Source organism: Zalophus californianus, chromosome 13 (genome assembly GCF_009762305.2).
Source record: "Zalophus californianus isolate mZalCal1 chromosome 13, mZalCal1.pri.v2, whole genome shotgun sequence".
Classification (NCBI taxonomy): domain Eukaryota; kingdom Metazoa; phylum Chordata; class Mammalia; order Carnivora; family Otariidae; genus Zalophus; species Zalophus californianus.
The window spans coordinates 67053775-67081773 of NC_045607.1; the positions used below are offsets into that span (position 1 = coordinate 67053775).

Below are 27999 nucleotides of genomic sequence, written 5' to 3' on the forward strand. Positions count from 1 at the left end.
GGATCATTCTTTAGTGGCTGGATTTCTCATCTCCCACTAGTTACTAAAGGATACCTTTTAGTATCTTTAGGATCTTTAAAAGATCCTAGGAAGGATCTTTTGTGTTTCTGGGCTGCCTGATTTCTATTTACAGCTTGTTTATGGTGCTTTGGCAGCCTACCAGTCAGCCTGCCAGAGAGATTTCCTTGAGGGCAACTTGCCCAGTTATCTTAACCACGTGGGTTGGGGCACTTTTTCCTTAAAGGTTCTAGCAGGGCCCGCAGGAACCAGCTCTGATACTGAGGAGCTACAGCCTTTAGAGATAAACAGGGCTTCCTGGGAGAAAAGAAGGATTTGAAAAGTTACCTGCCACGATGTCAGACAGAAGCCCCTTCGAAACGGACATGCTCACCCTCACTCGCTTCGTTATGGAAAAGGGGCGTCAGGCCAAAGGAACCGGGGAGCTCACACAGCTACTGAACTCCATGCTGACGGCCATCAAAGCCATATCCTCGGCTGTGCGCAAGGCTGGCCTGGCCCACCTGTGAGTCCGGGGGGAGCAGGTGCGGGTGCTCAGACACGCAGGGATTCAGGCCCAGGTGGGGCATGGGCAAAGCTGCAGGTGCTTGGGCCAGCTGCCTGCCGTGTCAAGAGCTATTTGCCTCTGTGCCCTGGAGGGAAGGCGCTTTTTAAAAAGTTTCTGTCTTTGGTAAAGGGCTTTTGACTTGTTTCAAGAAAGGAACAAAATACGTGGAGACATGGTATGGAGAAAAAAAGATAAAATTTTTCTTTTTCCTTTTCTTAATATATAATTTTTCCAGTGGCCATGTAATATAAGCTCAGGGGCTTGTTGCATTAAAAATATAGGTTGAATTATGGTGACTTGTTTCTTGTGGCACAAAGAAAGAGCGAGGAAGACTTATTTTGCTTTATGCTCTTTAGCAGATAGGAGCATTTTCTTGCCATGAACTTTGTCAACCTGCTAGGAGCTAGGAATCATTTACAAAATAACTTTCTGCCCTGAAACTCCAGTCTTACTTTGGAAAGGAGTTTTTGCTTTAAAAACAATTTTTTGTTTCTTCTCTGTGACTCTTTATCTTCTTCTCTACTTGGTGTGCAGGAAGCTGGGAGGTTCTGGATTTAGGAGGAGGGAATGCAGAGCGTTCTTCCACTTTGTTTTCTTCTGTACTCTGTCCAAGCACAGAATGAAGCCAAGTTCATGCTACAGCTGCTGTCACAGCTGCTGACCTTAAAAAATAAGTCACTTATCTTACCAGCAAAAATGAGTTTATTGGGGAATAGCAGAGAATTGCAATCTAGGACAAGCAAGCTATGTCAAAAACCATAGGCTGGTCTAACAAAGGAGAAGGTTATTTTATGGAGGAGGAAATTGGAAATTGTTGTTTTGAACAAAAGCAAGAGTTCAGGGCCATAATGATTTCTGACTGGCTGAGTTGCCGGGGTAGTCCATTTCTTGTAGGAGATGCGATGTGCATCTTTCCCTGTGGGGGCCTGTAATTGATGATTTCCCGGAGGATTCTTCGGTTGGGGTTTGGAATTGACAACACTTCCGGAATGACCTCCAGCAGCACTGTGTGAGGGCTCCCCCTTCTGGCCTCCTGACTCAATTTTAGTGAGGTTTCCCTTTATTAATTTTCACACAGCCAAGTGTCCAGTTTAAGTCTGCGGTAAAAAGAAGCTGGCTTTCTCTGGGATTCCATTTTCTTAGTAGCAATTCCAGTGGCAGTCTTCTCAAAAGTTGAAGGGACCCATTATTATTATTCCTCCAAAAATGAAATAACAAAAAGAAATAACAAAATCTAATAACTTAAAATATTAATTCTTAACAATTTAGTACTTTTAATACAAAAAATTTGATAGTGTTATGGAGTACCTGGGTGGCTCAGTTAGTTAAGCATCTGACTCTTGATCTCAGCTCAGGTCTCAATCTCAAGGTCATGAGTTCAAGCCCTGCGTCGGGCTCCACATTGGGAGTGGAGCCTACTTTAAAAAAAAAAAGATGCATTGTGATCTCCGTTCCCTGCTTATTATTACCTCATTCAGCAACAATGACCAAGCTCTATGATTAAGAACTTTCACGAATACGAGGTGCAGCCATTTGCGTCTGTCCTGCTCCTATGAGGTAATGGGCCATGCTGAGTGACACTAAATAGTGACTTTACCTGTCCCTGTATATGGGTCCTGCTATGCTTGAGTCATTTTCTGGGCATCTCCGCCACTTGCTGCCATTTCAGTATGATCTGCCCACTTTAATGGGTTCCTCCCCTGTGCAGGCTGCTTAGGTAGGCAGCGGCTGCCGTGGTAGGGTTGTACTAATCAGCTTCAGAACTCTAACTTTGTGGCTGTTGAGTGTCTAGATGAAGCAGACTCAGGAATTGGATAATAGGGTGTTTATTGAACTTGGCTCTTCCTTCCATGTGATTGTCTACTCTTGTCAGGACCTCAGTTTCCCATTTGTAAACTGGAGGGGATGCTAACAGCCCCTAACTTATAGGGTTGTTGTAAGGCTTAGTGAATCCATAGGATGAAGATTTCAACAGTGCCGGATCCATAAGAAATGCTCAGTAAATGCTCATTATTACAGTGATTCCAAGCCCAGATCTGGGGAAATTTGCTGGCAGGCTGGTCCATGCTGCCGATTGTCCACTAGGTGGCAGGTGCAGCCCACCGAATCAAGATGTCCGAATCCACCTTCTCCTCAGAGGCTGAGGTCCTCAGGCTGGCAGGAGCCCACATCCTGCCAATTCAGATGACATCCTTCCCCTGGCTCCTCAGTAAGAAACACCAAAATGGCCCATTGTCTGGAAATTCCTTCTTTCTAACAAAATGCTGAGATTTAATAAACAGGACCCTGGAATTGCTTCTCATATTACTAGAAGGTCGCTCTCGGTCCTGGAGCAATTCTACTTATGAAAATGGGACTTCCACATACTCCTATCCCTTCCCATCCAGGGGACCTCAAGCCCCTCATTCTTTTGCTTCCTTTTTCTGGGAAGACATTTTTAGGCACAAACTTAATGAATGCAAAAGGGATCGGAAATTTTCATGTTTTTTATTCTTTTTTGTCTGCTCATTGTTGTAGGAAGAAGGGAAAGCTAGAGTGCTTCTTCTGGAAACATCTTCATGGCTTTCTACTGTCAGTGGTAGAATATCCCATTTAAAAATTGTCAGTAAAGCTTTCAGATTAGTTAAAATGGTTAAAGATGTTTTCCTGCGGGTTATAAAGCTCTCTTGCATCCATGACCTAACTTGAAGCAGTTGTCAGACAATTAGATCTCATTATGAATGAGCTTCCATTCTTTCTGGAAGGAGGGGTGTTGGTGGGGGTTAAGGGTAGAGGGCCCCTGGAGGAAGGCTGTCAGTCAAGGAAGAGGGTGGGAAATGAGTTGTCCCCTGCTTAGGGTAGGTCAGTGGTTCTCAGCCCTGGCTACCTGTTAGAACCACCGGAGGATTCCTTCAACAAATAAATGGCATTAAATAAGGGAGAAGTAAGGAAATTACTTTCCTGCCTTGCCTTTTTCATAATTCAGTGAACATGTATTGAGCATCTACTACTTCCTTGAGCACTATGGAAACCAGTACAGTAGTAGGCCAGCATTCTAGCCTTCCCTGAGCAGACAATCCAGCAGGAACGGTATTTGCATGAACAGATTGTGAAATGCTGTGGGAGGGACGACAGGGGATGTGCCTGGTCTGTCGTGGGACCACGGAAGCTTCCGGAAGGGATCAGAAGGGAGAGTAGGGAGAAGCTGATGGTTGGCAGACAGCATTCCTGTGGGGGAAACACAGTGAGTGAAGGTGAAAAGGAGAGGAGCGGCTTGCTGGGTACCGGTGGCCACAGGACCTTTGTAGCTGTTGAGATGAAAAAGGCTTGAGTGGGGTAATAGCCATGCCACTCTTGGGGGAAAGTGTGGGGGTAAGGTGGCAAACTCGGGGGTACCTGTAAGGCAAGGGTGTGCCTGGTGGATTCCAGGCACACTGGCTGAGCGAGGTGAGTGGGACCGGGTTTCCTTGGTTAGGCCTTAAGCCCACTGTGGGGAACCTGGGAACTCTGGGTGAGACCAGAGTGATCTGGTTGGCATTTTAGAAGAATCCTGCCCATGAGGGTGGAAGCTGGGAGACCTTTGCATTCCAAAACATAAAGCTAGATAGAATTTTTCTTACATTGCTTGAAATGGTACTGAAGAACAAAATTAAATCAGTTAATTATGACCCCGAGTTTCCTTCTTAAGGAATGCAAAGCTACCACAGAGCGATTTTTCATTCGGCCCACCGGGCCACTATTTGAGGGTAATCAAGAGATACCTGAGACTTCAGTGCTGGAAAGCCATGGGCCTTTACTTGCTGGAGTCAGTAATGATGGCGATGTGTCTTTCCCTTTGCCTCCCACTGCCGAATGCAGGTTTGTGTTTTATTAAGATTGAATTCTGCGTGAATAAGGGGATACGAAAATATCCCCGAGGTGTAAAGGAAGCAAGGTTGAGAATCCCCGCTGTGAGACATGTTGTACGTGGTCTGTATAATTTGGAGACTCTGCAGCCATGAGAGGATTGGCGGGATACAACGGTGGTGTCTTAGCGTCTCGGCTTCTTTGCTGGAGATTGGATTCCCTTAGCGATTTCATTGACTTTCCTCTTCTTAGGTACGGAATTGCGGGAAGCGTGAACGTGACCGGGGATGAGGTGAAGAAACTGGACGTGTTATCCAATTCCCTGGTGATCAACATGCTCCAGTCCTCCTACAGCACCTGCGTCCTGGTTTCGGAGGAGAATAAAGACGCGATTATCACTACCAAGGAGAAGAGGGTGAGGGCAGGGCCGGAATGCAATTCCCCTCTTCACCAGTAGATGGTACTACTGAGTTGGGAAGAATCTTTGCCTTGTTTTTTCTTTAGTTTCCGGGATTTTCTTCGATTCCTTAAGTTCTGTTTTCTGAAAAAAAACGGATTGCATACTTTTTTAGCGAGAAGTCTTTTGTGTCTCGTGAAAAAAATTCCGTAACAGGGAGGTGATTCATTCAGGAAATAAATCAGTAACTTACTGAAAATGCCTCAGTGGGTGGGGTTCATGGGTTTTCACTTCAGGTGCCCGGAACAAGGGCTGCATTTTTTTTGTGGCTTCAAAATCAAGTCCAATAAAAGGTAGAGTTCCTGGGAAGAGCAGGACAATACTCTTCCCATCCCCACTTCTATGCCCCATCTCCCCAACACACACTTCTCCAAGGGGGCTCTGGTTTCAGCAGAGATTTCTTCGCGCCTGACAAACTGTTAGACTCATACAGGAATTTCGAAACCATAATAACCGTGTGCTCTTGCCTTAATACAATGGCAAACATGGTCAGGGCATGACCGGGGAGGGTCTGTAGTCATTCTGGTTTCACAAACAGTTCTTTTTATTTTTTATTTATTTATTTTTTAAAGATTTTATTTATTCATTTGCGAGAGAGACAGAGAGAGCACAAGCAGGGGGAGAGGCAGAGGGAGAGGGAGAAGCAGACTCCCTGCTGAGCAAGGAGCCCGATGCGGGACTCGATCCCAGGACCCTGGGATCGTGACCTGAGCCGAAGGCAGACGCGTCACCATCTGAGCCACCCAGGCGCCCTCACAAAGAGTTCTTTAAAGACAGGGGTTTGCTGGTGGCCAAAAATTCAACCCATGTTCAGCTATGATGCAAAATAAACCCTGGGACTGGCCCTTGTTTTATACACGGTGTTGGAGACAATTTCTTCATAATTAGCTGAGAGGATGGAAGAGGTAAAGCTAAATTTATTAAGTACCTGCTATATACCAGGGACTGTGCAAAGCACTTTACTCTCATTGTCTCACACAATTTAAACTACATTACACTGATTATTTTCAACATTTAGTTCCCACTGATATGCCCCCAATCATCTCTCCAATCTAATCCATCATTTTCTTTCCCAGTTGGCCTGAGTTATACACGTCTTGGTGCTAGTTCTTGAATATTCCATGCCTACTTCCATGCCAGCTTCTTGAACATTTTCCAGCATATGCTAGATGCTCAACAGATATCTGTTGAATGCATGCATGCATGAATAGATGGGCTCAGTTGAATTACCTATAGGGAGAATGGGGAATTTCCAAATTTATGGATTATCCCACTTTTTAGCCCATCCTCACCCCCATTGAGCAAGGAATACAAAAGAAATAAAGGTCAGCTTAAGCTAGGGCATTACTCACCAGAAAGTCAGGGAAAAGTAATTTTAGTGATGGGAGAAATGACTCCCATCTTACTTGATGTTATGTTATCTGTGTTTAATTAGCCCGGAGACTCCTTTCCCTAACACTAAAGCTCTGCCGGAACCTTGCACATAGGAGGCCTGTAAAAAGTATCTGGTGATTTCTTTCTATGCAATGGCAGCTGGAGCAGCCTGTGACAGCAGTGTGGGTGGGCTAGAAATATCCGCCCCCCCCACTCTGTCTTCTGGTCTTCACATAGGACAGGTGGGTTGGATGCAGCAAAACCTAGGACAGTATTTTTATTCCCCAGACTACTTATGCATACTAGCTCTCTTAATAAGATAGATCCAGAGGCTCTGGGACATTGTTCTGAGATTTTCCAAAGTCTTTTTGGCAAAAATGCTCTTGGAGGAAAGCCTGTCTGCAGAGAGGTTCAGAAAGAATCATGAATAAATCTATAACTGACCTTACCATGGATATGGATAGAGCTAGCCTGGGTTCATCTTCAGCTTCTCCACCCCTTCTGGGCCGGGTCCCAATTTCGGACCTGGTTTCCTCTCACACCCTTGGCAGCTCTGAGTCCCCAGTGGGCCCATACAGGAGGGGAGGGCAGAGCCAGAGGAGGTGCGGAGGTGGATGGGACCTGGATCGCCCCATGTGGGCATCAACTCATCAGTCTATGGGCAGGTTGGCTCTGAGCTCAGGATTCAGAGATGCTGATATACTTTGCTCTCCTTGGTAATTGCATTTTTTGATAAGGATAGCCCTTTGCTCTAAATCACTTTTTGATGTAGTGTTACCTGCCATGTACAGCCATTTATACAGAGTGTGTTGTTTGAAAGGGGGCCAATCAGGTGGTTCTTCTCTCTGTGCATTTAGGGGAAGTATATAGTCTGCTTTGACCCACTGGATGGATCTTCCAACATCGACTGCCTGGCCTCCATTGGAACCATCTTTGCTATCTATAGAAAGGTGAGTAGACAGTCTGGATCTTTAATGCCTCTTCCCTCTGGTAGTTTCTGGAAGGTTCAGGTTTGGAGTTCTAGTCTCTGTCCTCCTACTAACCAGACACAGCACTGTAGGCAAACCATAACTTGCTCGGTCTCTGGATCCTCACTGGAAGAACTGATGTGGTACTTTTCCAATTGCCTTCTTCATCACCTGGGTGGGAAGGTAATGTCAGAGGACTGATGGAGCCTGGTTTTGAAAATCTGGATGTGACACAAATATCAGACGTGGTATTAGGTTCCTGGTGGCATTTGAGGACTCCGCTGTTTCTCAGATCTTACTGTATTAATTTTCTATTGCTGCTGTAACAATTGGCCACATGTTTTAGAGGCTTAAAGCAATGCCCACTTATGTTCTACCATTGTGTAGGTTGGAAGTCTGACAGGCATGGCTGGGTTCTCTGCTTGGGTCTCACAAAGCCAAAATCTGGGTGTCAGCCAGGCTGGCCTCCTCCTGAGAGGCTGGGGGTGGGGAAATTAGCTCCCAGGCTCATTTAGGTGGTTGGCAGAGTTCAGTTCCATTCTCTTGTGGGTTGGAGACCCTTGTTTTTTTTTTTTTTTTTTTTGGCTGGCTGATGCTGGGGCCATTTTCAGCTTCTAGAAGCTTCCTACATTCTGTGGCTTGTGCCTCTTATGTCCTTAAAGACAGCAAAGGCAGGCCAAGTGTTGCTCAGACTTCTAATCTCTCTGATATCCCCACTTTGCTTCATCTCTCCTGCCCTCAGCCTCAGAAAGTTCTCTGATTTTAAGGGCTCATTTGATTAGATTGGGCCCATCTGGATAATCCGTGATGATCTCTCTATTTTAAATTGGTAACCCTAATTACATCTGCAAAGTCCCTTGTGACACATAATGCAGCACAGTCACAGCATTCTGGGGATTAGTGTCTCTTCGGGGCATTTCACCTACCCCACATACCCAACAACAGAGGGTTTTGTGGGTTGGTTTGTGACCATCCAGTATCACCAGAGACTTCATGTCAAGCCACATAATCCACATTAGATCTCATTTGAGGATCAGTCCTCACTCCAGTCAGGATGGCTGGGCCTCTGCCCTGGGGGCTTTCAGGCAGAAGGGAGACCAAGGGTGCTGGATGGGTTTAAGGATTGTTCAGTTGGGTAATCTGCCCTCTAGGCTGGTTGCAGAGGCCCATACCCATGCCTCTGGCTTCACAGCACACATTCTGTCCACTAAACTAGTGATCAAACAAGTTGCAGGCATCACTGACTTTCTACACTATGATTTGGCACTAATTCTGTAATGTGCATGTAATTGACTTTCTCTGAGTGTTTTCCTTAGTGCTCTTAGATGATAAACGTGGGGGGAGGATTGGCTGTGTCCCATTCACCTAATGTGCTGTCCATAGATGTTGATATTGCAAGATATTTCTGCCTCGCTGACGGTTGTCCAAAGAAAGAGGCCAGAATTTGATTTTCAGGGGCAACAGCTTAGCAGAAAACTAACCTTAGCAGGATATGTGAATTAGTCTAAGCTTCTTTCTGAGGAGAACATCAAGGAGCAGGAGCGGGCTCTGTTACTCCTGTTTTGGAGAACCAACTGGAAGCCAAGCCACCCTGGACAGGAGGGAACCTCTGAGAATTTTGCTTTACCAGTTGGTGCTTCTCTTTTTTTCCTTGCAAAGAGAGAAAAGGAGACTTTTGCAGAGGGAGCAGGTGAGAATGACCAGACACTTTCTCTGGTATTTGAGAGAGTGAAAGATTGAGATGATGTTTTGAGGTCAAGCAAAAATGAGCTAGGTGAATAAAGGAGCTTTGCTTCTCCCTTTGAGGTATAGCATAGAGATAAAAATAAAGGGACAGATGGTGTGATCTTTATGAGATTCTGGAAAAAGACACCCGTTGTACCTTTGAGGTGGTTTTAAACATTGGCTTTTACATTATGGGTAATACTACGGACTGCTGAGCGTGAGTCGGGCACGTTCTGCCCACCTGCAAGCACCGTGCTCCTGGGTCAGTCCTCGCCTCAGCCCGGGAGCCAGGTGCACATTCTGCTGTCGCTTTCTTACTGGTGAACACATTGAAGCACAGAGAAGTGACTCGACTAAAATCACCAGTTAGGACATGGCAGGTCGGAGGCTCAAACGGACTCTCCAGCTCCACCAATTACAGCTCTTAATAGCTTCTCACCTGCCTCTAGTTTTATTGAGATATAGTTGACATATGGCATTGGATGAGAATAGGTGAACAACATAATGATTTAAGATATGTATGTACATATGTACATGTGTATGTATATATATATACACTGTGAGACGACCACCATAGTAAGTTAACATCTATCACCTCACATAGTTAAACAAATATATATTTTTTTCTGGTCATGAGAACTTTTACAATCTATTCTCATAGCCACTTTCAAATGTATGATCCGTACTCTTAACTTATAGTCACCATGCTGTACATTACATCCTTACAACTTAGTCATCTAATAACTGGAAGTTTGTACCTTTTGGCCACCTTCACCCATTTGCCCCTCACCCTTCCACCCCTGCCCCTGGCAACTACCAATATGTTCCTAGAAAAAAAACCACAGGAGAATATCATCATGCCTTTGGGGAAGGTAAGTATTTCTTAAACAAGAGATTGAAAGCAATAACCATAAAAGAAAGGGCTAATGAACTGTCGTTCATTAAAATTAAGAACTTTTGCTTATCAGAAGACAAATTAAGAGAGTGAAAAGGTAACTACATACTGGAAGAAAAGATTTTCAATACGTATTTTCAACGAGGGACTCCTATGCAGAATAAGAACTTCTACAAATAAATAAAAAAAATACCATCAATCTAATCAAAGGGATGGGCAAAGACTCAAACAGGCACTTCACTAAAGAGATTTTTTTTTTCCACAACTGGTTAATAATAAGCACAAGAGAGATGCTCAACATCATTGGTCATCAGGGAAATGAACATTAAAACAACGAGACATCATTCACCCCAAGAGAATGGCTAAAATGAAAAGTGCATACCCAGTGTTGATGAAGAAACTGGGAATTGTACGTTGTTAGTGGGAGTAAAAAATAACACAAACACTTTGGAAAGTTGGGATCGCACCTGCTGATGATAAACATAGAGTCATACATTATGGTCCAACAAATCCACTCCTGGTACACACCCAAGATAAGTGAGTGCTCGTGTCTGTCCAAAGACATGTGACAAATGATTCATAATAGCTCCTGAGTGGAAAACAAAGCCCAAGTGTGTATCAACATTAGAATAGATAAATAAATTGTGGTGTATTCATACAACAGAAAACTACATAGCAATGAAAAAGAACAGAAAACTTCTATGTGCAATAACAGATAAAATTGCAAAGACATAATGTTGGGAAACAAGTTAGATACAAAAGAACACATGCTTTGTGATTTCATTTATATGAAGTTCCAAAACAGACAAAGGTAATTATCCTTTTGATGTCCACATGATAAAAGGCAGGGTAGAGGTTACCTTTGGAGGAGGTGATAGTGATTGAGGAGGGGCACAAGAGTCTGCTAGGTTGTTAGAAATGTTCTGTAATGGGGTGCCTGGGTGGCTCAGTCGGTTGAGTGTCATGATTCCAGGACCCTGGAATTGGGCCTGCGTCAGGCTCCCTGCTCTGTGGGGAGCCTGCTTCTCCCTCTCCCTCTGCCTGCCGCTCCCCCTGCTTGTGTGCTCTCTCGCTTTCTCTCTTGCTCTCTGTCAAATGGATAAATAAAATCTTTTTTTTTTTTAAAGAAATGTTCTGTAAATTGATCTTGGTAGTTACATAAGCATATATTACATGTATGTAAAAACTCATTGAACTGTACAATTCGGATTTGTGTGCTTTGCTATGTGTGAGTTATACCTCAATACAAAGAAAAATGATCTACTTTTCCATACCCTCTACCGCCAAACACAGTGAGCCTTTGCAATTGCCATTAACTTTATTGGTAAGTGGCTATAGGATGCATCCCTTCCTTTACCTATGACAGATTTAGATGTTTTATTGGGGTAGGAAGAAATAAAAAGACCGGAGAAAGATAACACTAAATCATTTGCAAACTACTCTGAGATTTTCTGAGAAGATTGTCATAGCAATAGAGATGACTAATGTGAAGTAGATCTTTAAAATCTCAAAACCAGAAAAAAAAATGAGCCTTTCTTTTTTCCATGCACTGAAATAAATTATAGATGGGTTAATGAATTTCATGGAGAAATAAAACAGAAGAAATAAAACATAGAAGACTATTTGTCTGGCCTTGTCTTGATATAGGAGAAATTCTATCTAACCATAAAGACAGAGAAGAAAATAATATGGGCTGTAATGAATAATTTTATTTATTTATTTATTTTTAAAGATTTTATTTGAATGAGAGAGAGAGAGAGAGTGCACGAGCAGGACGGAGGGACAGATGGAGATGGAGAAGCAGGCTCCCTGCTGAGCAGGGAGCCCGATGTGGGACTCAATCCCAGGACTCTGGGATCGTGACCTGAGCCAAAGGCAGACGCTTAACCTACTGAGCCACCCAGGTGCCCGAATAATTTTAATTACCAAAAAATTGCACTGCAAAAGAAAAGGACACTGTAAATAAAATTAAAAGGCAGATGGCACTCGAGGAAAATAGATGTAATACATATAAGGTATTACTATCTCTCATATGGAAAAAGGTATTAAAATAAACAACAAGAAGATAAATACCCTGAGAGAGAAATACACAAAGACATGAAACGGTCAACTTACAAAATAAGAAATAAAATTGGCCAAGAAGGCGATGAAGTTTACATTGTTAACTATAAAAAAATGGAAATTAAAACAAAAGAAATGTAATTTTTTTTTTAGCCATCAAATTGGCCAAGTTGAAAAGATAGTGCTCTCTTATATTCATCAGGTTGAATTAAAGCAAATGCTTTGGGGCACCTCATTTCTGACACTATCTACCCAGAGATAGCATCAGAATCCAGGGGTGAAGGGCTCAGTCCTACAAGGCAACCCCAGGCTATTATCTGTATTTCTGACCAACCTGCTATAGATTGGAAGTTCCAATGACCCCCCCGCCCCCCGCCTCCTTGGCAACTCAATTCAGATGCCAGTCCCAAGCCCAGGTTGTTACCTGTACTTCTGACTGACTGACTAGAAATCAGAGGTTCCCAAGATCCCCTCCTCAAATTTGATTAATTTGCTAGAGCAGCTCACAGAACTCAGAGAAACATGTTGCTAGATCACCAGTTTATTATTAAAGGATATAACTCAGGAAGAGCCAGATGGAAAAGATGCCTAGGGCAGGGTATGGGGAAAGGGTGCAGAGCGTCCCTGCCCTCTCTAGGCATACCACTTTCCCTGAACTTCTGGGTGTTTACCAGTCCAGAACCTCTTCAAGCTCTGTCCTTTTCAGGTTTAAAGGAGGCTTCATTACATAGGCTTACTTGATGAAATCATTGGCCATTGGCGAGAGAGTCCATCTCCACCCCTTCTATGCCCGCAGGAGGTCAGGGGGTGGGGCTGAAAGTTCTAACCTTCTAATCACAGGGGTTGGTTCTCCTGGCAACAAGCCACCCTCCTTTTCTGCTGTCCAAAAGTCACCATCAGCATGACAAAGACACTTTATTACTCTCAACACTAAGGGAAGTCTGAGGGTTTTGGAAGCTGTGAGCCAGGAACTGTGGGCAAAAACTAAGTATATATGAGAAGTGCATTTTAGTCAGCTGAATGTGCAAATAGGTATTACTTATAAATCACAATATCGGAGGTCAGAAAAGAGGGAGGTGGACAGATGCTCAGGAGAGACCCATATCAAGATGGAGACAGCAGCCAAGTGACCCAACATTGCCCAAAGGTAGGGTAAGGAGGACGGGACAGTGTGCTCCTGAGATGGTAGATGGGGGTCATACCTGGCAGCCTGCAGTGGGGGCAGAAGAAGAAAGATAGCTAGTATAGACAGGCATTCTAGACTCCAGGACCTAGATGAAGATGGAGATAGGCAGTGGCTAGAGGGAAGTCTTATGATCTAGAAAGTATTTTTTCTTATTTCTTTAGGCCAGAGACTTCCACCTGTTATTAGAAGCCAGTGAAGCCAGTAAGGAAGGAGTGGTTCACTTTCAAGTCCCAGCGTAGAGCCCAGAGGGCCCCAGAGAGGGTGCTAGCTGTGTGGGGGCTGCAGGACCACAGCTCAGAGGAAGGGCAGCCTCTGGTCAGGGAGAAATCAGCAGGACAGACCTCTGGTTTAAAACACAGAAAATGTGGTCCTTCTGGTGGCCAAATGAAGGTGTTTCAGAAGCTTCGATGGTGAAGACTAAAGATTTTAGTAAAAAACCTTCCACTTTTCTGAAGATTCTTAAGAACTCATGCTTTAGAGCTGTGTTTCCCAAACTAGCATGCCTCAGAATGACCTGGAAGCTTTCTTGAGGCCCAGAGTTTCTGATTCTGTAGGCCTGATTGGGGGAGCGGTGGCGGAGACAAGTATTTGTACTTCTAACAACTTCCCGGGGGATGCTGATACTGTGGTCCACTTTGAGAGTCTGCTACAGGGCCTGGTTCTCAAAATCCTTATGTGGCTGGGAATTAGAAATAAGAACAATTTATTGAACATGTCCAAGTCAAATAAAAATGCAATTAGTTGCAAAAAAATGCAAAATTGTGAAAATAAGGAAAAATTATTAGAGGGAACGTGACACTCTTAAAGAAGATTGGTTTTACAGCGAAGTTGTTAGGATATTACACACAAAGGCCCGACTGGCCCCATATTCCATGACAGTGTTGAGAAGGATGCTGGCTTAGCATTGGGAGATGTGGGCCCATCCCAGCTTTATCGCTCATTCGTTTCAAAATGTGTGGGTACCTCTCCTGACCTCCATCCCTTCACTTTTAAATGAGGGTTAGGGAGACTCTCCATTCTTTCACAAAAGCATGATGATATGAAAGTACTTTGAAAAAGATGAAGCCCTATATAAATAAAAATTACTATTTTACCCCGAAGAAGTTATTCTATAGGGGAATTAATTAGCATAATTGACATATTTTTAAAGTGTGTATAATATTCTGGCTCAATATTGTTGTTCTGATTCCTATTTACATAATCACCAGTGTGTCTTCATAATTTTAAAGATATTTCCTTCACCTCCACCATTTTGCAATTCTCTGGAATTTTCTGCTCAGCAGGAATCTCTATGCGATATTTCTGGACTGGACTTTTAGCCAAAATCCACTGGCATCTACAGAGAACAAAGCATCTAATTAAACAGCCAAGGTAGCTGTGCTAGAAAACAGAGTGGGGAATCGAATGGCTCAGAAGCAGTGAGGCCAATAGTTCTCATTTAACCCTTGCACACCGAGCACCACACTCCTTGGGTATAACGGCTATGGGAAAGTGAGTTTGGAGCCTCAGCCTGTCACATTCATCATAGCTATTTGCCATGGTCTGTGGAGCTGCATCCATCTGGCTCTTCTGATTTGAAAAGAGTTGATTGAAGTCTGCCCACTCGCCTCTCCTTCCAAGCTCCTGTCACATCTGCCGTCCATAGTGATGTTAGGGTCCAGAGCCAGCCCCAGTGCTTGTCCAGAATTCTCCCCCATCCCTGAAGGCTTTGCTGTGAAGTCAGAACCCCAGATGAGGGTGGGGAAAGAACGGAGTGTGCCTCCTGTCCTCCCCCCTCCCCAACTCAGCTCCTCACAGCCGAGCCCAGAAGTTTGCTACTCGTTTTTCCAAACTAATCAGATTTGATTCACTTGCCTTTTAGAGCACAAGGAGGTGGGGAAGGAAGGAACCTTCGAGAGGTATTGGGGAAAGTGGGTTTAAAGTGGAATCTCAGCTGCAGCTCTGCCTCTCCATTGAGAACATTCCTCAGCATCCCCACCTGTCCTGTCTCTGAAGTCCCACTCACACCGGCATTTCTGCCATGGCAAAGGGAAAAGCTTCCTCAAGGAAACGTTCAGAACTCTAGACGTGGGCTCAGGGTGGAGGTGTGGGGGTGGAGGTGGGGGGCAGGCAAGGGCAAGGCCTTCCAGGTGCATCGCGTGCAATGGGGAAGAGCCCCGGGCCAGGCTGCCTGGGCTTGACTCCAGCTCTGAGGCTTCTTGGTGTCAGGTGAGTTATCCAAACGTTCAGGCTCTGAGTGTTGCATCCACACAATGGAGATGATAAACATATTTCCCTCAGAGGGCCATTGAGTACGTACAACGAGATATGGCACAAGATCAAGCTTAATGACCTTGGTTGTTGTAACAGTTAAGGAGCATGGCTTATAATTTTTAAGAGGGGCTGTGGTTTTAGCATCTTGGGGTGGTTTTTGGTAGGATGCAGACAAATGTGTTCGGAAACCAGGGAGAAGTCCAAAGATGGCCTCTGCAATGGCTCAGCTAGAACCATTTGTTACATTGGCAATGCATTCCCTCCAGCTGCATGTGCTTCAGCTCAAAATTCTGAGGACGGCACTTCCTTCAGCGGTTCAAGGAGATCTGAAGCCCAGGCCTCTGGCAAAGGGTTCGGTCCAGAGACAGTAACACCCCCTGTTTCTCTTTTCTCTTCCGCAGACCTCAGAGGACGAGCCTTCTGAAAAGGATGCTCTGCAGCCAGGCCGAAATATCGTGGCTGCAGGCTATGCCCTCTATGGTAGTGCAACCCTGGTGGCTCTTTCCACTGGGCAAGGAGTGGACCTTTTCATGCTCGACCCGGTAGGTACCTAATGTAGCAGTAGCAGTACGTAGGACTCCGTGTGTCTCTGTGCATTAATCCCAGTCGGCTGGGGTAATTTTCTGGTCATTCTTAATTCTTGCTTTTGGGACAAGAGAGGCTAGTTGGGGAATCAACACCAACATCAAAAAACATTAATGACCTGTGTCCAATGGAGGGTGTTTGAAGTGTTCTATGGGGTCTGTCGTATCAACCAGGCTCTGCCCTTAAGGAGTTTCTAATACAGAAGTGCATCCAATCTCTTTGGCTTATAGAAATACAATAATTTAAAAAACCCCAATGTTGCCAATGTCTAGACAGAAACATGGATTTTTTAGAGCAGCACCATCCAATAGAGCTTTCTGTGACCATGCATATGTTCTGTAATCTGTGCTGTCCTCATGTGGCTATTGAACACTTGCAATGTGGTTAGTGTGACTAAGAAACTCAGTTTTGAAACTTTATGTCTTTTTAATTAACTTAAATTGCCACACGTGACTAGTGGTTACCCTATTGGACAGCATGGGTTTGTGGGACCGCCGGTAAAGTAGATGTTCTTCCCAGTTAAGTAAAGGATGTTACCATATTCGTGGTAAAGCTCAGGACCCAGGGTGGAGATGGGCAGGTCTTGAGGACTGGGATGCAGGAGTCCCAGGAACAGGCTTGCAGCATGGCCAGTCTGGTCTGGACACTACCCCTGATTCTGTGTCTCTCACTCAGGTTTCAAGTGCCAGGGAGGAATATCTAATTTGCCAAGCTAAGTCAAATGCCTGACCTTGGGCTGGAGGAGGCTCAGTCTTCCTAGACTGGCATCCAATGAGAAGAGTTAATTCTTCAAAGGGAGTGAGGCTGCTTTTAGAAAGTGTTACTCCACACTGGGCTTCTCCAAAGCAACAAATGTCCACAGCAAGTTATTAAAGCTCATGAACAAGAGACTATCAGGAACTTTCCTATAATAAAAAGAAGTTGAGTTTACTGAACAAGGATGGATGTGCTCTAGAAGAACAGTAGAGTGTCATGCTAGGAGGGAGTTGGGATGGACTTACACTATAGCAAGTGGGCTTTTGCTTGATGATCTCAGGAGGATTCAAGAAAGAGAGGGTCAATTCTGGCTTGGGAGTGGATTCAATTAATGATTGTGTATCAGTAATTTTTATCTGGGAGGTGGGAAGATTAAAGTGAAGGTAGAGATTCATTGGTAAAGAAGAAGTCATCACTCACAGCAGAGGGGAAGGATGCTTAGTTACTTCTGTGGTTGCTGAGTATTCTCACCACTGTCTTATTTCAGACATGGTCAGCATGGTCTTGCCTGTTTATATTCTGGGAATATAAATTCCTATAAATTATTAGGAACCTTCTAGTCTAGCTGCCAGCTGTGAGCTATCATCCTGGGGGATTTCACTTTCTTAGTCTTCAAAGTTCATTGAAACTGATTACATTTCCAAGCCTGGTTTTCCTCCTTGTGACTTAAAGAGACATCCAGCCTTTCAAGGTGATACCTGCAGCCCCCTAATCACATCCATAAGCACTCAGATAAATGGGTACCTGAGGGATGTCCTGCAGAGTAACCATGGTGGGGGCAGTGGGCACAATTTTACTAGTAATTCTGATGATTTCTTTCATTTTTCTCCTTTTTATTTCCTATGCCAAGTGAATACAGTTTCTGATTGAAGGGATTTCCTCATTACCCTGTCTAAGAGTCACTGGGATACTGGGAATCGTTCATGGTTTCTAGGACTGAGTCATTAGAATAAACAGACCACACATTTGTAGGGCAACTGCATCCCCCACCTTTATGATGAATCCTGTCCATGAAACTTCTTCCTCTCATTGTCGATGGCCCAAATCTTCCGGGAAACATTAGGAATTAACCAGGAATGAGAACTTGGAGCACTAATACTTTGAGCTTCCCTATAAATGAGTAATCTGTCAGGCAGTGAAAATTAGCAAGGAAACCTTCCCTCTGTCCTTTGAATTATTTCATCTCTTGCTAGAGCACCGCTGGAGCTGCCGAAGGACATGGCACAGCCGGGCTCCTCGAACAGGCCCATACCTTCCGATGCTCTCTGATTGTTGGGGACTGTGCGGTTGGCTTCTGTTTCCTGGTATCTCTCTTCTTCCAGGTGTTTCTTTTCATCTTTCTAGGCTCTCGGTGAATTTGTCCTCGTGGAAAAAGATGTCAAGATAAAACAGAAAGGAAAGATCTACAGTCTCAATGAGGGCTATGCCAAGTATTTTGATGCTGCCACCTCAAAATATGTGCAGAGAAAGAAATTTCCTGAGGTGAGTGAAGAAAGCCTAAGGCAGTAGCAGGGAGAATGCTGCCTCAGTGGGTCCTATTTGGGTGGCGGCTTTGGGAGCCTGGCTGAAAGAGGTGATGCCACTGTTTATGACTCTGGTCAGTATGAGAATGGCAGACTCTGCCTTTCTTCATAAACGAGCAACGTCTTTTACAGCTAAAAGTTACCTACTCAAGATAATACTCCCTACTTTAGTTTTTCCAGGAGACATTGTTTATGAAGAAGACAGACCACATTTTCAAAATTCAGGGTTCAGGCCAGAACCTGCCAGGTCATTTGCTTGCTGAGCAATATATATATAGATTCTGAGCACCTATATAGATTCTGGTCATTCACTTATATTTGCTTTTAGGTGTAGTAATTATATTTGAAAGTCCCATTCGTATGTTCTGTGTTTACCCCAAGCTTTAGGATGGTCTTTGTCTCTCAACGGGATTACCAAGTTCTGGACTTCATGTGTCTGTTAATGCAGCCCAAAGAATCCATTCAGTATGTTCACCATACTAAGAGAGCTTTTAAGACAGGTGTGGAAGCAGAGTCAAAGAATTTCCAGATCAAGAGTGTAAAGTCTGTTCTAAATTGGAAGAGGAATGCAAGCTTGTTTACAAGTGGGACCAACTCTCAACAAATTCTGGGGGATGTCACAAGAGAGGCCCTTTATCCTGTGGTGGGAAGGCAGTGGTATGGTGTACCTGCCTGGCTGTCCCTGGAAGTCCTCATAAACTCCAAGGAAAAAGAGCTCATGATTCCATGGGACCAAGAGGCAGTCAGTCAACAGGATCCCAGGACCTGCTTTGTGGCCCCAAGCTGAAGCTATCGAGAACTTTCTACTTTCTTTCATTTGTTTTTTAAGTGAAGTTCTCAAAAATGCAGTTTCCTGTAACTCTCCTTCATAGGGTTGTATTTTGCCATCACGCACAAACCCATCCAATGTCTTGAGGGCAAAAGTAACAGGATGTGAATTGTAAGGTTGATAAAGTCAATATTATTTACATGCTTCTGATCTTGGAGATGTTTCATAGTGGCTCCCATTCTAAGCTAAAAGATACCTCTCCTTGAGCCCATAAAAGAAGATATTTATGTTACCACTAAAAAATCAAAGGCCTGCACAAAAAAATACCATAAATCTCTCTGAAGGGGAGATTTCAAATGAGAAAAAAGGCATCAGCTCATGAGTGACTGACAACTGGTGAACAGGCTGACCCCATGAGGACCCCTTGTAAATCTTACCACAGGCTGGGCTCCCAAATGGAAAACCATGCAAAGAGCATGATTATGCTAGTCAAGGAAGAAACATAAATCCCTTGCCCTAGCAGTAAAACTGGAACTCTTAGAAGATATTTAAGATCTTTCTCAATTCTATTTTAACTATTTTTCCTCCCAAATAATGCTCTCTGCTCTTTAAAAAAGATGTTTCTTTTGTATCCTTTCTCACAGGCCAGCTTAGATAGTTTGACTACAGCTAGAAGAAAGATGCTAGGTTCTAAGGTAAAGCTACATTTTGCAATTTTACAAAATGGAGTAAATTCCTTAAGAGGATCTACACAGTTTCACAAGAGATGTCCCAGGAATAAGAAGGGTCCATTAGGCCAGTGGTTCTGAAGAATTTTTGACTGTGACCATTAATAACAATGCATTTTATGTTTAATTCAGAGCACATGTGTGCAAGCATGCTCACACACACTCACACATGCCCCACTGAAACAAAAGTAAACTGCCTTACTGTCTACTGTGCTCTAAGATATTTTCTCATTCTTTTCTATTCAATTCTATTCTGTTCTGATCTGATCTCTTCTGTTCTGTTCCATTGCATTTGTTTAGATTGCATTTCATTTGAAAAAAACATGTTTAGTAATGACCCATTAAATGGATTTTATAACCCATTGATGGATTTCCATCCACACTTGAGAAAGCGCTGCACTGGGCAGCTTCTTAGACATTTTACTACATTATAAAATTAATCTACAGATTCAGAATGGAGACAGTGAGACAAAAATAAAATAAACGGGAATGTATGCATTACATACAGAACAGGTTAACGTCACTCAAATAGCCCGTAGTTGGCTGTCCATTATTGCACCCAGTATGCTGAACAGGTGGGACTCATGCAGTAGGATCTAAACAGCAGGTTATTCTGATCTCCTCCTCACTCTGCAATAGCTGTTCAGGGGAGTAGTATCTCTTAGAAAATAGAAAGTCAGTGTTCACTTATCATGGAAATGGTAGACTTTTGAGCCCAACATATTAATCAGTATTTCATTACTGATTCAAAGATGAGACCCTTCTCAACAGCAAAGGCATATATTCCCCAACACAAGGCAAGTCTCCAGAATCCTCCAGTTGTTTTTTAATGTAAAATTCTAGATTTAATATGCATCTGTCCCTAGCATAAAAGGAGTTGTTTTGTCTCTAGGAAGTTTTGGTTTTTCTTGCTTGCTTTTTACATAAAATCCCTTACAATTCCATAAATTGAAGACCAAATATTAGTTGGTTCTGGCCCAGAAAGTTTAGTCTACATGTAACAGCAGGAAACCAGTGTGAGTGCTTGATAATTTCCTCAGGCAAGGCTTGAGAGTCCAGGGAGGGACTTACTTCTTGATATGAAAACAATGATCATTTTGACGGAAGTGCTGGATGGTCTTGAGAGTGTCCAATTCTAACTGATAAGACAACAGAGATACAATGAAACCCAATGCTACTTTCTAGGATTTCCACCTATAGATACAAAAAGGAATTTTGACTTTGGACAAATGGGGATACCCTCAACAGAGGGGTGGGCATCCTCCTGGCTATGGTGGAGGTTTGTAGTGATCCCTTAGAAAGATTAAAAGGAAAGTAGGGAAAATAACCTGTGCCCCCTTCCCTCAGCAATTCTCTGAGAAGAGAGAAGGGCAGAGATGAACGCAGGAGAGGATGGCCTGGCGGGTGTTGGCATGAAGCTGCTGCTTTCTCTTTTAAATACTTTCAATTACTATTTTTTAATACAGAAAGGCCCAAGGGAGAAAACACTAAATAGTCCATAATGCTTCCAACTGATTGAAACTGCAATTTCTATTCTTGTTAACAAAATTTTAAGAGAAATATATCTCAAAAAATTAAGCATAGAATTGCCATATGACCCAGCAATTCCAGTCCTCTGTATACACCTGAAATAATTGAAAACAATATATTCAGAAAAAACTTGCACACAAATGTTCATAGCAGCATTATTTACAATAACCAAAGGCAGGAACAACTCAAATGTCCATCAGCTGATGAGCAGATGAAAAAAGGTGGTACATCCATACAATGGAATATTATTCAGCTGTGAAAAGGAATGAAGTACTGATGAAATACCACAGCATGATGAATCTCAAAGACATTTATGCTGAGTGAAAGGAGCCAGATGCAAGGACAAGGTCAATGCATAGAGACAGAAGGCAGATTAATGGTTGCCAAGCACTGAGGGAGGGGAGGACAGAGCCTATTTAATGGGTATAGTGTTTTCTCTTAGGTAATGGAAATGTTCTGTAACTAGATAGAGGTCATGGTTGTACAACATGACAAATGTATTAAATGCCACTGAATTATATACTTTAAAATGGTTAATTTTATCTGATGTGAATTTTACTTCAATTTTAAAAAGTAATCTAAGATTAGGAAATGTAAAACATACAGAAATATACAAAATTAAAGGTGAAAGTCTCCTCTCTCCTTTACCCCCAGCCAGGTTGCTCTTTCCAGGGATGACCACTGCCAAGTGTTGATTTTATTCTTTGAGTTGGGACGGTGGGAGGGATAATGCACATTCATCTCCATATCTACCCCACCACCCTTTAAGAACATCAGGTAGAGCATATTAGCTTCATCTGATTTTCTCTTTCATGACTTGGAGATTGTTCTATACAAGTACATACAGATTTGTGGCATTGACTGAAAGGGCTGCCCAGCCTTGTGTTGACGGGACACATCGAGCTAATTGCTTATGGAAAGCAGCTTTGCTTGTCTCTGATTTTCCATCAGGAGACACAGAGCTGCAATGGAGATCCCAAAAGTGTATGCTCATTACCTTTGCAAGTATATCTGTAGGGCACATATCTTGCTGAAGTTGCTGGGTCAGAGGGTATGAGCATTTCACGTGCTCATGTTGCCAAATATTCTTCCAGAAAAGTTGCATCAGTTTATACCCTCTGGCATCATATGGAAGAGTACCCATTTCCTTGTGTCCCTGCCAGTGCAGATATGGTGAATCTTTTTAAATTTTTGTCCATCTGATGGTAAAAAGGTGAACCTTGTGGCTTGATTTGCACGTGTTTAATTATGGTTTTTGTTGTTTCCTTGTATTTATTGAGCACCTGCTTTTGTCTTAGTAAATTGCCTATTTCTGTTCTTAGCAAATATTTAATTAGTATTATTTATCTTTTTCTTGTTGCCTTGTATAAGCACTTAGTAAATGAAGGAAACTAGCCTTTTATCTGTAATTCATGTTAGAAATATGTGTAGCCTTTCAGCTTTTGATTCCGTAGAGGTGTTTACAATTTTATGTTATCAAATTTATCTTTCTTTCTATCTAATGGGTGTTGTGTACCAAATTATAAATTAATGTACTCATATTTTCTTCTTCTGTGCTGTCCAATACAATAGTTATTAGCCATATGTGGCTATTTAAATTTAAAATACTTGCCAGTAAAAAACATGTAAAATTCTGTTTTCATCTACACCTGTCTCGTTACCAGAGCTCAACAGTCACACGTGGTCAGGAGCTGTTATATGGGACAATGGTGCTAAAAACTGTTTTCATCACCACAGAGAACTTCACTGGACAGCCTTATTCTAAATTATTTTTGATTTTCTCCTTTTAACTCTCTCCATCTTGAAATAATTTGGCTGTAAAGAATGAGGTTGGGATCCTCTTCTCCAAGCAGCTAGCCCAGCGCTGTTCGCTAATCGTCCTCTCCCACACTGATTGCAAGGTCCTGTTCAGCATAAACGAAATTGTCATCTATCTTTAGGCTCAGGACTGGTCTCTATTCTGATCTACTGGTCAGTGTTTGCATTTCTTCTTTGCATATGCAAATATTGTTAGTTCAGTGTATGCTCTTAGATTTGGTAGAGATACTCTTTTCCTTGTTCTTCATTTTCACAAATATTCCTGTTTTCTTTGCTAGAAAATTTTGATACCAGTTCTTTCAAGTTTCTTCCCCAAAAAGTCTGTTGATATTTTCTAAGACTTTTATAGTCTTAGCTCTTAATATGTAGGTCTTCCATCCACTTTGAATTAATTTGTCATGTGGTGTAAGGTAGGTTTTTGTCTATTTTTAAAATTGGGTTATTCATCTTTTTATCATAAAATTGTAAATTCATTTTTTTATTATGTTATGTTAATCACCATACATTGCATCATTAGTTTCTGATGTAGTGTTCCATGATTCACTGTTTGTGTATAACACCCAGTGCTCCATGCAGAGCGTGCCCTCTTTAATACCCATCACCAGGCTAACCCATCCCCCCACCCTCCCTCCCCTCTAGAACCCTCAGTTTGTTTCTCAGAGTCCATAGTCTATCATGGTTTGTCTCCCCCTCCGATTTCCACCCCCTTCATTTTCCCCTTCTTGCTATCTTCTTCTTCTTCTTTTTTTAACATATAATATATTATTTGTTTCAGAGGTACAGGTCTGTGATTCAACAGTCTTACACAATTCACAGTGCTCACCATAGCACACACCCTCCCCGATGTCTATCACCCAGCCACCCCATCCCTCCCACCCCCTGAGTGGTGGGGAGTAAATTCATTTATTTTTATTCATTTATGTATCCTAGTCTCCCCCTTCAGTTGGTGAGTTCCTTGGGGGCAGAGACTGTCTTCCTGTTTTTGGCATCCTCAGGGCCCAACCTGGTGCCAGGCATAAATAAAATGCTAAAAAAAATTATTTATTGACCTGAGTTTACACATGATTTGTGAACAGTACTACTTTGGCATTCCACCTAATATTCAGGGTTTGGAATCACCTACACTGCCTGCTTTTATTGCAATTCAATCCTTTTTTTGGGGTGTGTGTGTGAATATCTCTTGCTTGTTTAATCCAAAACTACATGCTGCTGATGTCTCCTTCTTTCCTTAAAAGCCTTTAATAGTTACTTTTCTTTGCTTTGCAAACCTCCTAAGGCAGGATATGTGGGGTAAGGGAGTATGTAATCCAGGTGAACATCTTGTCTCTTCTCTCTCTGCCTTCTAGGATGGCAGTGCTCCCTATGGGGCCAGGTATGTGGGCTCTATGGTAGCCGATGTGCACCGCACCCTGGTCTATGGAGGGATCTTCCTGTACCCGGCGAATCAGAAAAGTCCTAAGGGCAAGGTAATTCTCATTTGTCCCCTGGCTGTATCACTCAGTAAGCTGGTTGGAGTTCCCTTTCCCTTCATGCCTGCTTTTTGGCTACTGCTCTGTCCTTTTCACATCTGTTTGTGAGTGGGCAGGTGGAAGAGAAAAGAGGTGTATTTCCTATTAATGAATTTTGAGGCTGTGGTAGAAGCTGAAGTTGTTATTGGCAATTTACACTGGCCTTGGAATTCCCAGGCCTCATGCCCATCATTCACCATAAGTCAGCTGTGTTCATCTACTGTTTTCTATATCCTGTGCTTGACTTATAGCTTCAGCATCACCTGATTCTGGATGATAGACCCTTTGAGAATCTAATGAAAGGTATGGATCTACTTCCCAGGAAAAAAAATGCACATAAACATATATTTTACACACGTTTTTAGGGGGTTCACAGATGATCTGAAGTCTACCCATGAATCCTCTAGAGAGTTCCCAAACTCCAGAATAAGAGCTTCTGGTCAGAACTTATTTCGTACTTCTGGAAAGGTAGCTCCTGGGTGATCGTACTGCAACTTTATGACACAAACCCCAAAATACTTATATGATCAGATGGGAATCTTATGATCCAAATGCATCTATCTTGAATAGACCCTCCCATGGAAACCTGTCTGATTTTTAGCCAATCACAGAAGTCATAGGTAAGTAGACAAATCAAAACAAAAATCTACTGTATTCTCAGACACACCAACAACTGGCCACATGTATATTTGTCTCCCAGCGTGTGCAGTTTGAATTATTGGAATGCCAGATTCAAAGCCATGATAAGAAATCTAAGAGCACATGAGACCAGAGGGAAGATTTTTGTGTCAGGAATTTCTCTTCATGTGAGTGTTGAGCTTAGGTATATTATAACTTTTGGAAGTAAGAATCACAGCCAAGTCTTCATGATGGGTGTTGGCACGGGGTAGTAAATGAGATCTAGAAAATGAGAGAATGCCTACATAGAACCACTCTTGCTGCCTACTCAGTTCCAACACAGAAAATGTTAGGTTATTTCTTAATAATTGTTAAAATGATTTACAATGAGCCAGAAAATATGCCCATGTAACTATAGAGACATTTCCATAAGTACATGTAATTCCATGTATAGATCTATATATTCATAGCACCATCACCACCAGCCCTATTGAAAGTATCATTGGCTCCTGAACTCTGTGTTTTAGCTTTTGTGGTCTCTGTGAGCGCATTGGTGTGTGTTTTGGGGGTGCGGTAGGTGTGTATGCCTTTTCACCTATGTGTGCTTGTCTCTGTATATCTGTTTAGATTTTAACTGCAGAAAAAAAGTAGATCACATGGACTGCAGGTCAAAGCAACATGAAGACCTGTACATTGTGTTTTGAGATGAATTTACTACAAGGGCAACTTTAGGTGAAAGGCAGCCTTGGCTCAAAGGCAAATTTTATGTGAGGATGTTGTGCTTTTTTCTTTTTCTTTTAAGTATCTGAATCAACATAGTACAAACAAAGGCTACTTAATTACAGTCTGAGACTTTGTCTGACATCCCAAACCCCTCATCTTCAAGCACCCAGAGCAAGAAAAAGGGGAAGAAAGAGCTGAGTTCTAGAAGCTGACAGGTAGCTGTCCAGGACTGATTGGCCTCCAGTGTCCCTCCTGTGGATGATCAGGGACAAAACTAGCAGATCCAAGTGTGTCCATACCCACTGGGGCTTCTTTGCACCCTGCCAGGGTACCCACTGCTCCAAGAGCTGGAGGTCTAGGGTGAGGGCAGTGTATACTGTTTTACCAAAATGGCAGTATGCCCCCTGGAGTCTTAACTTACTCTCTCCTGAATGCCTGGCTCTCTAACCTAGACCAGAGATATTTTGTTTCTCACCATGAAATAACAATGATTCAAAAATTAGCACAAGATATGACTGCTTCTCGAAGAGTTTCAAATGATCTTCAGAATGGATTTGAAGAAAAGAATGGGAAAGAAAAGGCTACAGAAAGCTGGCTCAACCACTTTGTAAGCTGATTAGAGAGGAACTTGTTTTCTCTTAAATACAGATTTTACTCCTATTGGGAAGGAAGGGGAAGATAGTATGATACTGAGTTAGAACATGCAGCTGACTGTCACCCTGAATCTAATGTGATGTGTGTGTGTGTCTGGTGGGGGTTGGGGTGGTCAGGAGGGAATCACAGCATAATCACTGAAATAGGCCTTAAAAAGGCATTGGGTTCAGCCCATTTCAATTTAATTCCCCAGCCACTCCCCAGATGCAGGGCAGACGCCTGCTAGTTCCCATAGTGCTTGGTAGAAAAAGAAGGCCTTCCTCAGGAGAGGCTCAGCCCTGGGTCCACAGGCACAACCTGAAAAGCAGGGCACAGGCTGACCTTACCCTCCCCACAATGCCCATTTCTGCCTTCCACTGGGAGCCCTGGGGCAAGGGACACAGTAGCCTTGTTGGGACACTTTCCTTGTGTCAGACATTACTGGGAAGGGAGATGCCACAGTGGCCAACCCAGACAGACTCTGTCCCTGCCCTCAAGGGTGAGCGTGTAAGGATATGAAGCAAACCTCAGTGTGACAAACTGAAGAGGGCCATGCAGGATGCTACAGCAGTGCAAGCAGTGGACATTAACTCAGTCTTGGGGACCAAGAGAAAAGGCCGTCTAAACCCCAGCAAACTACCTGGTCACGTTGACACTTGAGATGTGGGGTTCTGCCACATGATCTCGAACACTGAGGTTATCCTGAGAGGCCACCTAGTACTCTCCAGGTGACCTTCCGTCTCATCTAAGCTGGACTCCTCACTAGCCATAAGGCCTCACATACAGAGGCTCCTGACCAGGCCTCAGCGTCAGTTTGCCTCACTGCTGAACCAACAGCAAACAAGTGTCTCGATCTCATACTCCTAAGGGAGGAGGCAGGCCTCTCATAAACACAAAGGTCACAAGACAGGTAGAGACTGACCAGCAGTGTCCCAAAGACAAGGTGATGAACCCAGTGTATTCATGCTAAGAAGACACAGAAGTTCACCTCCTGGAATTCCCCAGCAAGGTTTAGGGGTGTGGCTTCAGGATTTTTGGCCCCTTGCCAAGCTTGTCCACCTGACTCTCTTTCTCCCACAGCTCCGGCTCTTGTACGAGTGCAATCCTGTGGCCTATATCATAGAGCAGGCTGGAGGCCTGGCGACCACAGGCACCCAGCCTGTGCTGGATGTGAAGCCGGAGTCCATTCACCAACGAGTCCCCCTCATTCTGGGGTCCCCGGATGATGTGAAGGAATACCTCACCTGTGTACAGAAAAGCTAGGCAGGCAGGTAGTGGGTTTCACCCTGAATGCTGCCTTTTCTTTGTCTTGTCCCTTCTATTAAGGGCCCTAAGGGAACGATCATTGTAAACAGTGGTGGTGAGTAACAAAAGGCAAAGCCCCCCTGAGTCCCCCCCAGAAGAGCAGCAGTGACGTGCTCCGCACAGCTCTAGAAGCCAGAGGCGATTCTGTGCTCCGTGCGAAGGGCTCAAAATTAAAAACTCACGTGGGAAAAGAA

General features: G+C 43.4%; 1 protein-coding gene across 3 annotated transcripts; it reads left to right on the forward strand.

Moving 5' to 3' along the window:
- Positions 1-234: 234 nt before the first annotated feature.
- On the forward strand, positions 235-27999 carry FBP2 (fructose-bisphosphatase 2). 3 transcript variants are annotated; one of them, XM_027616969.2, is made up of 8 exons: positions 235-523; positions 4643-4805; positions 7079-7171; positions 15711-15851; positions 17995-18132; positions 24365-24484; positions 24778-24829; positions 27581-27999. In XM_027616969.2, the coding sequence occupies exons 1-8, from the start codon at positions 354-356 to the stop codon at positions 27724-27726; spliced, it is 1023 nt and encodes a 340-aa protein (XP_027472770.1). In that variant the 5' UTR covers positions 235-353; the 3' UTR covers positions 27727-27999. The 3 variants fall into 3 exon arrangements, with proteins under 3 accessions (XP_027472770.1, XP_027472772.1, XP_027472771.1); XM_027616971.2 differs by lacking the exon at positions 27581-27999 and adding an exon at positions 26371-27327; XM_027616970.2 differs by lacking the exon at positions 24778-24829.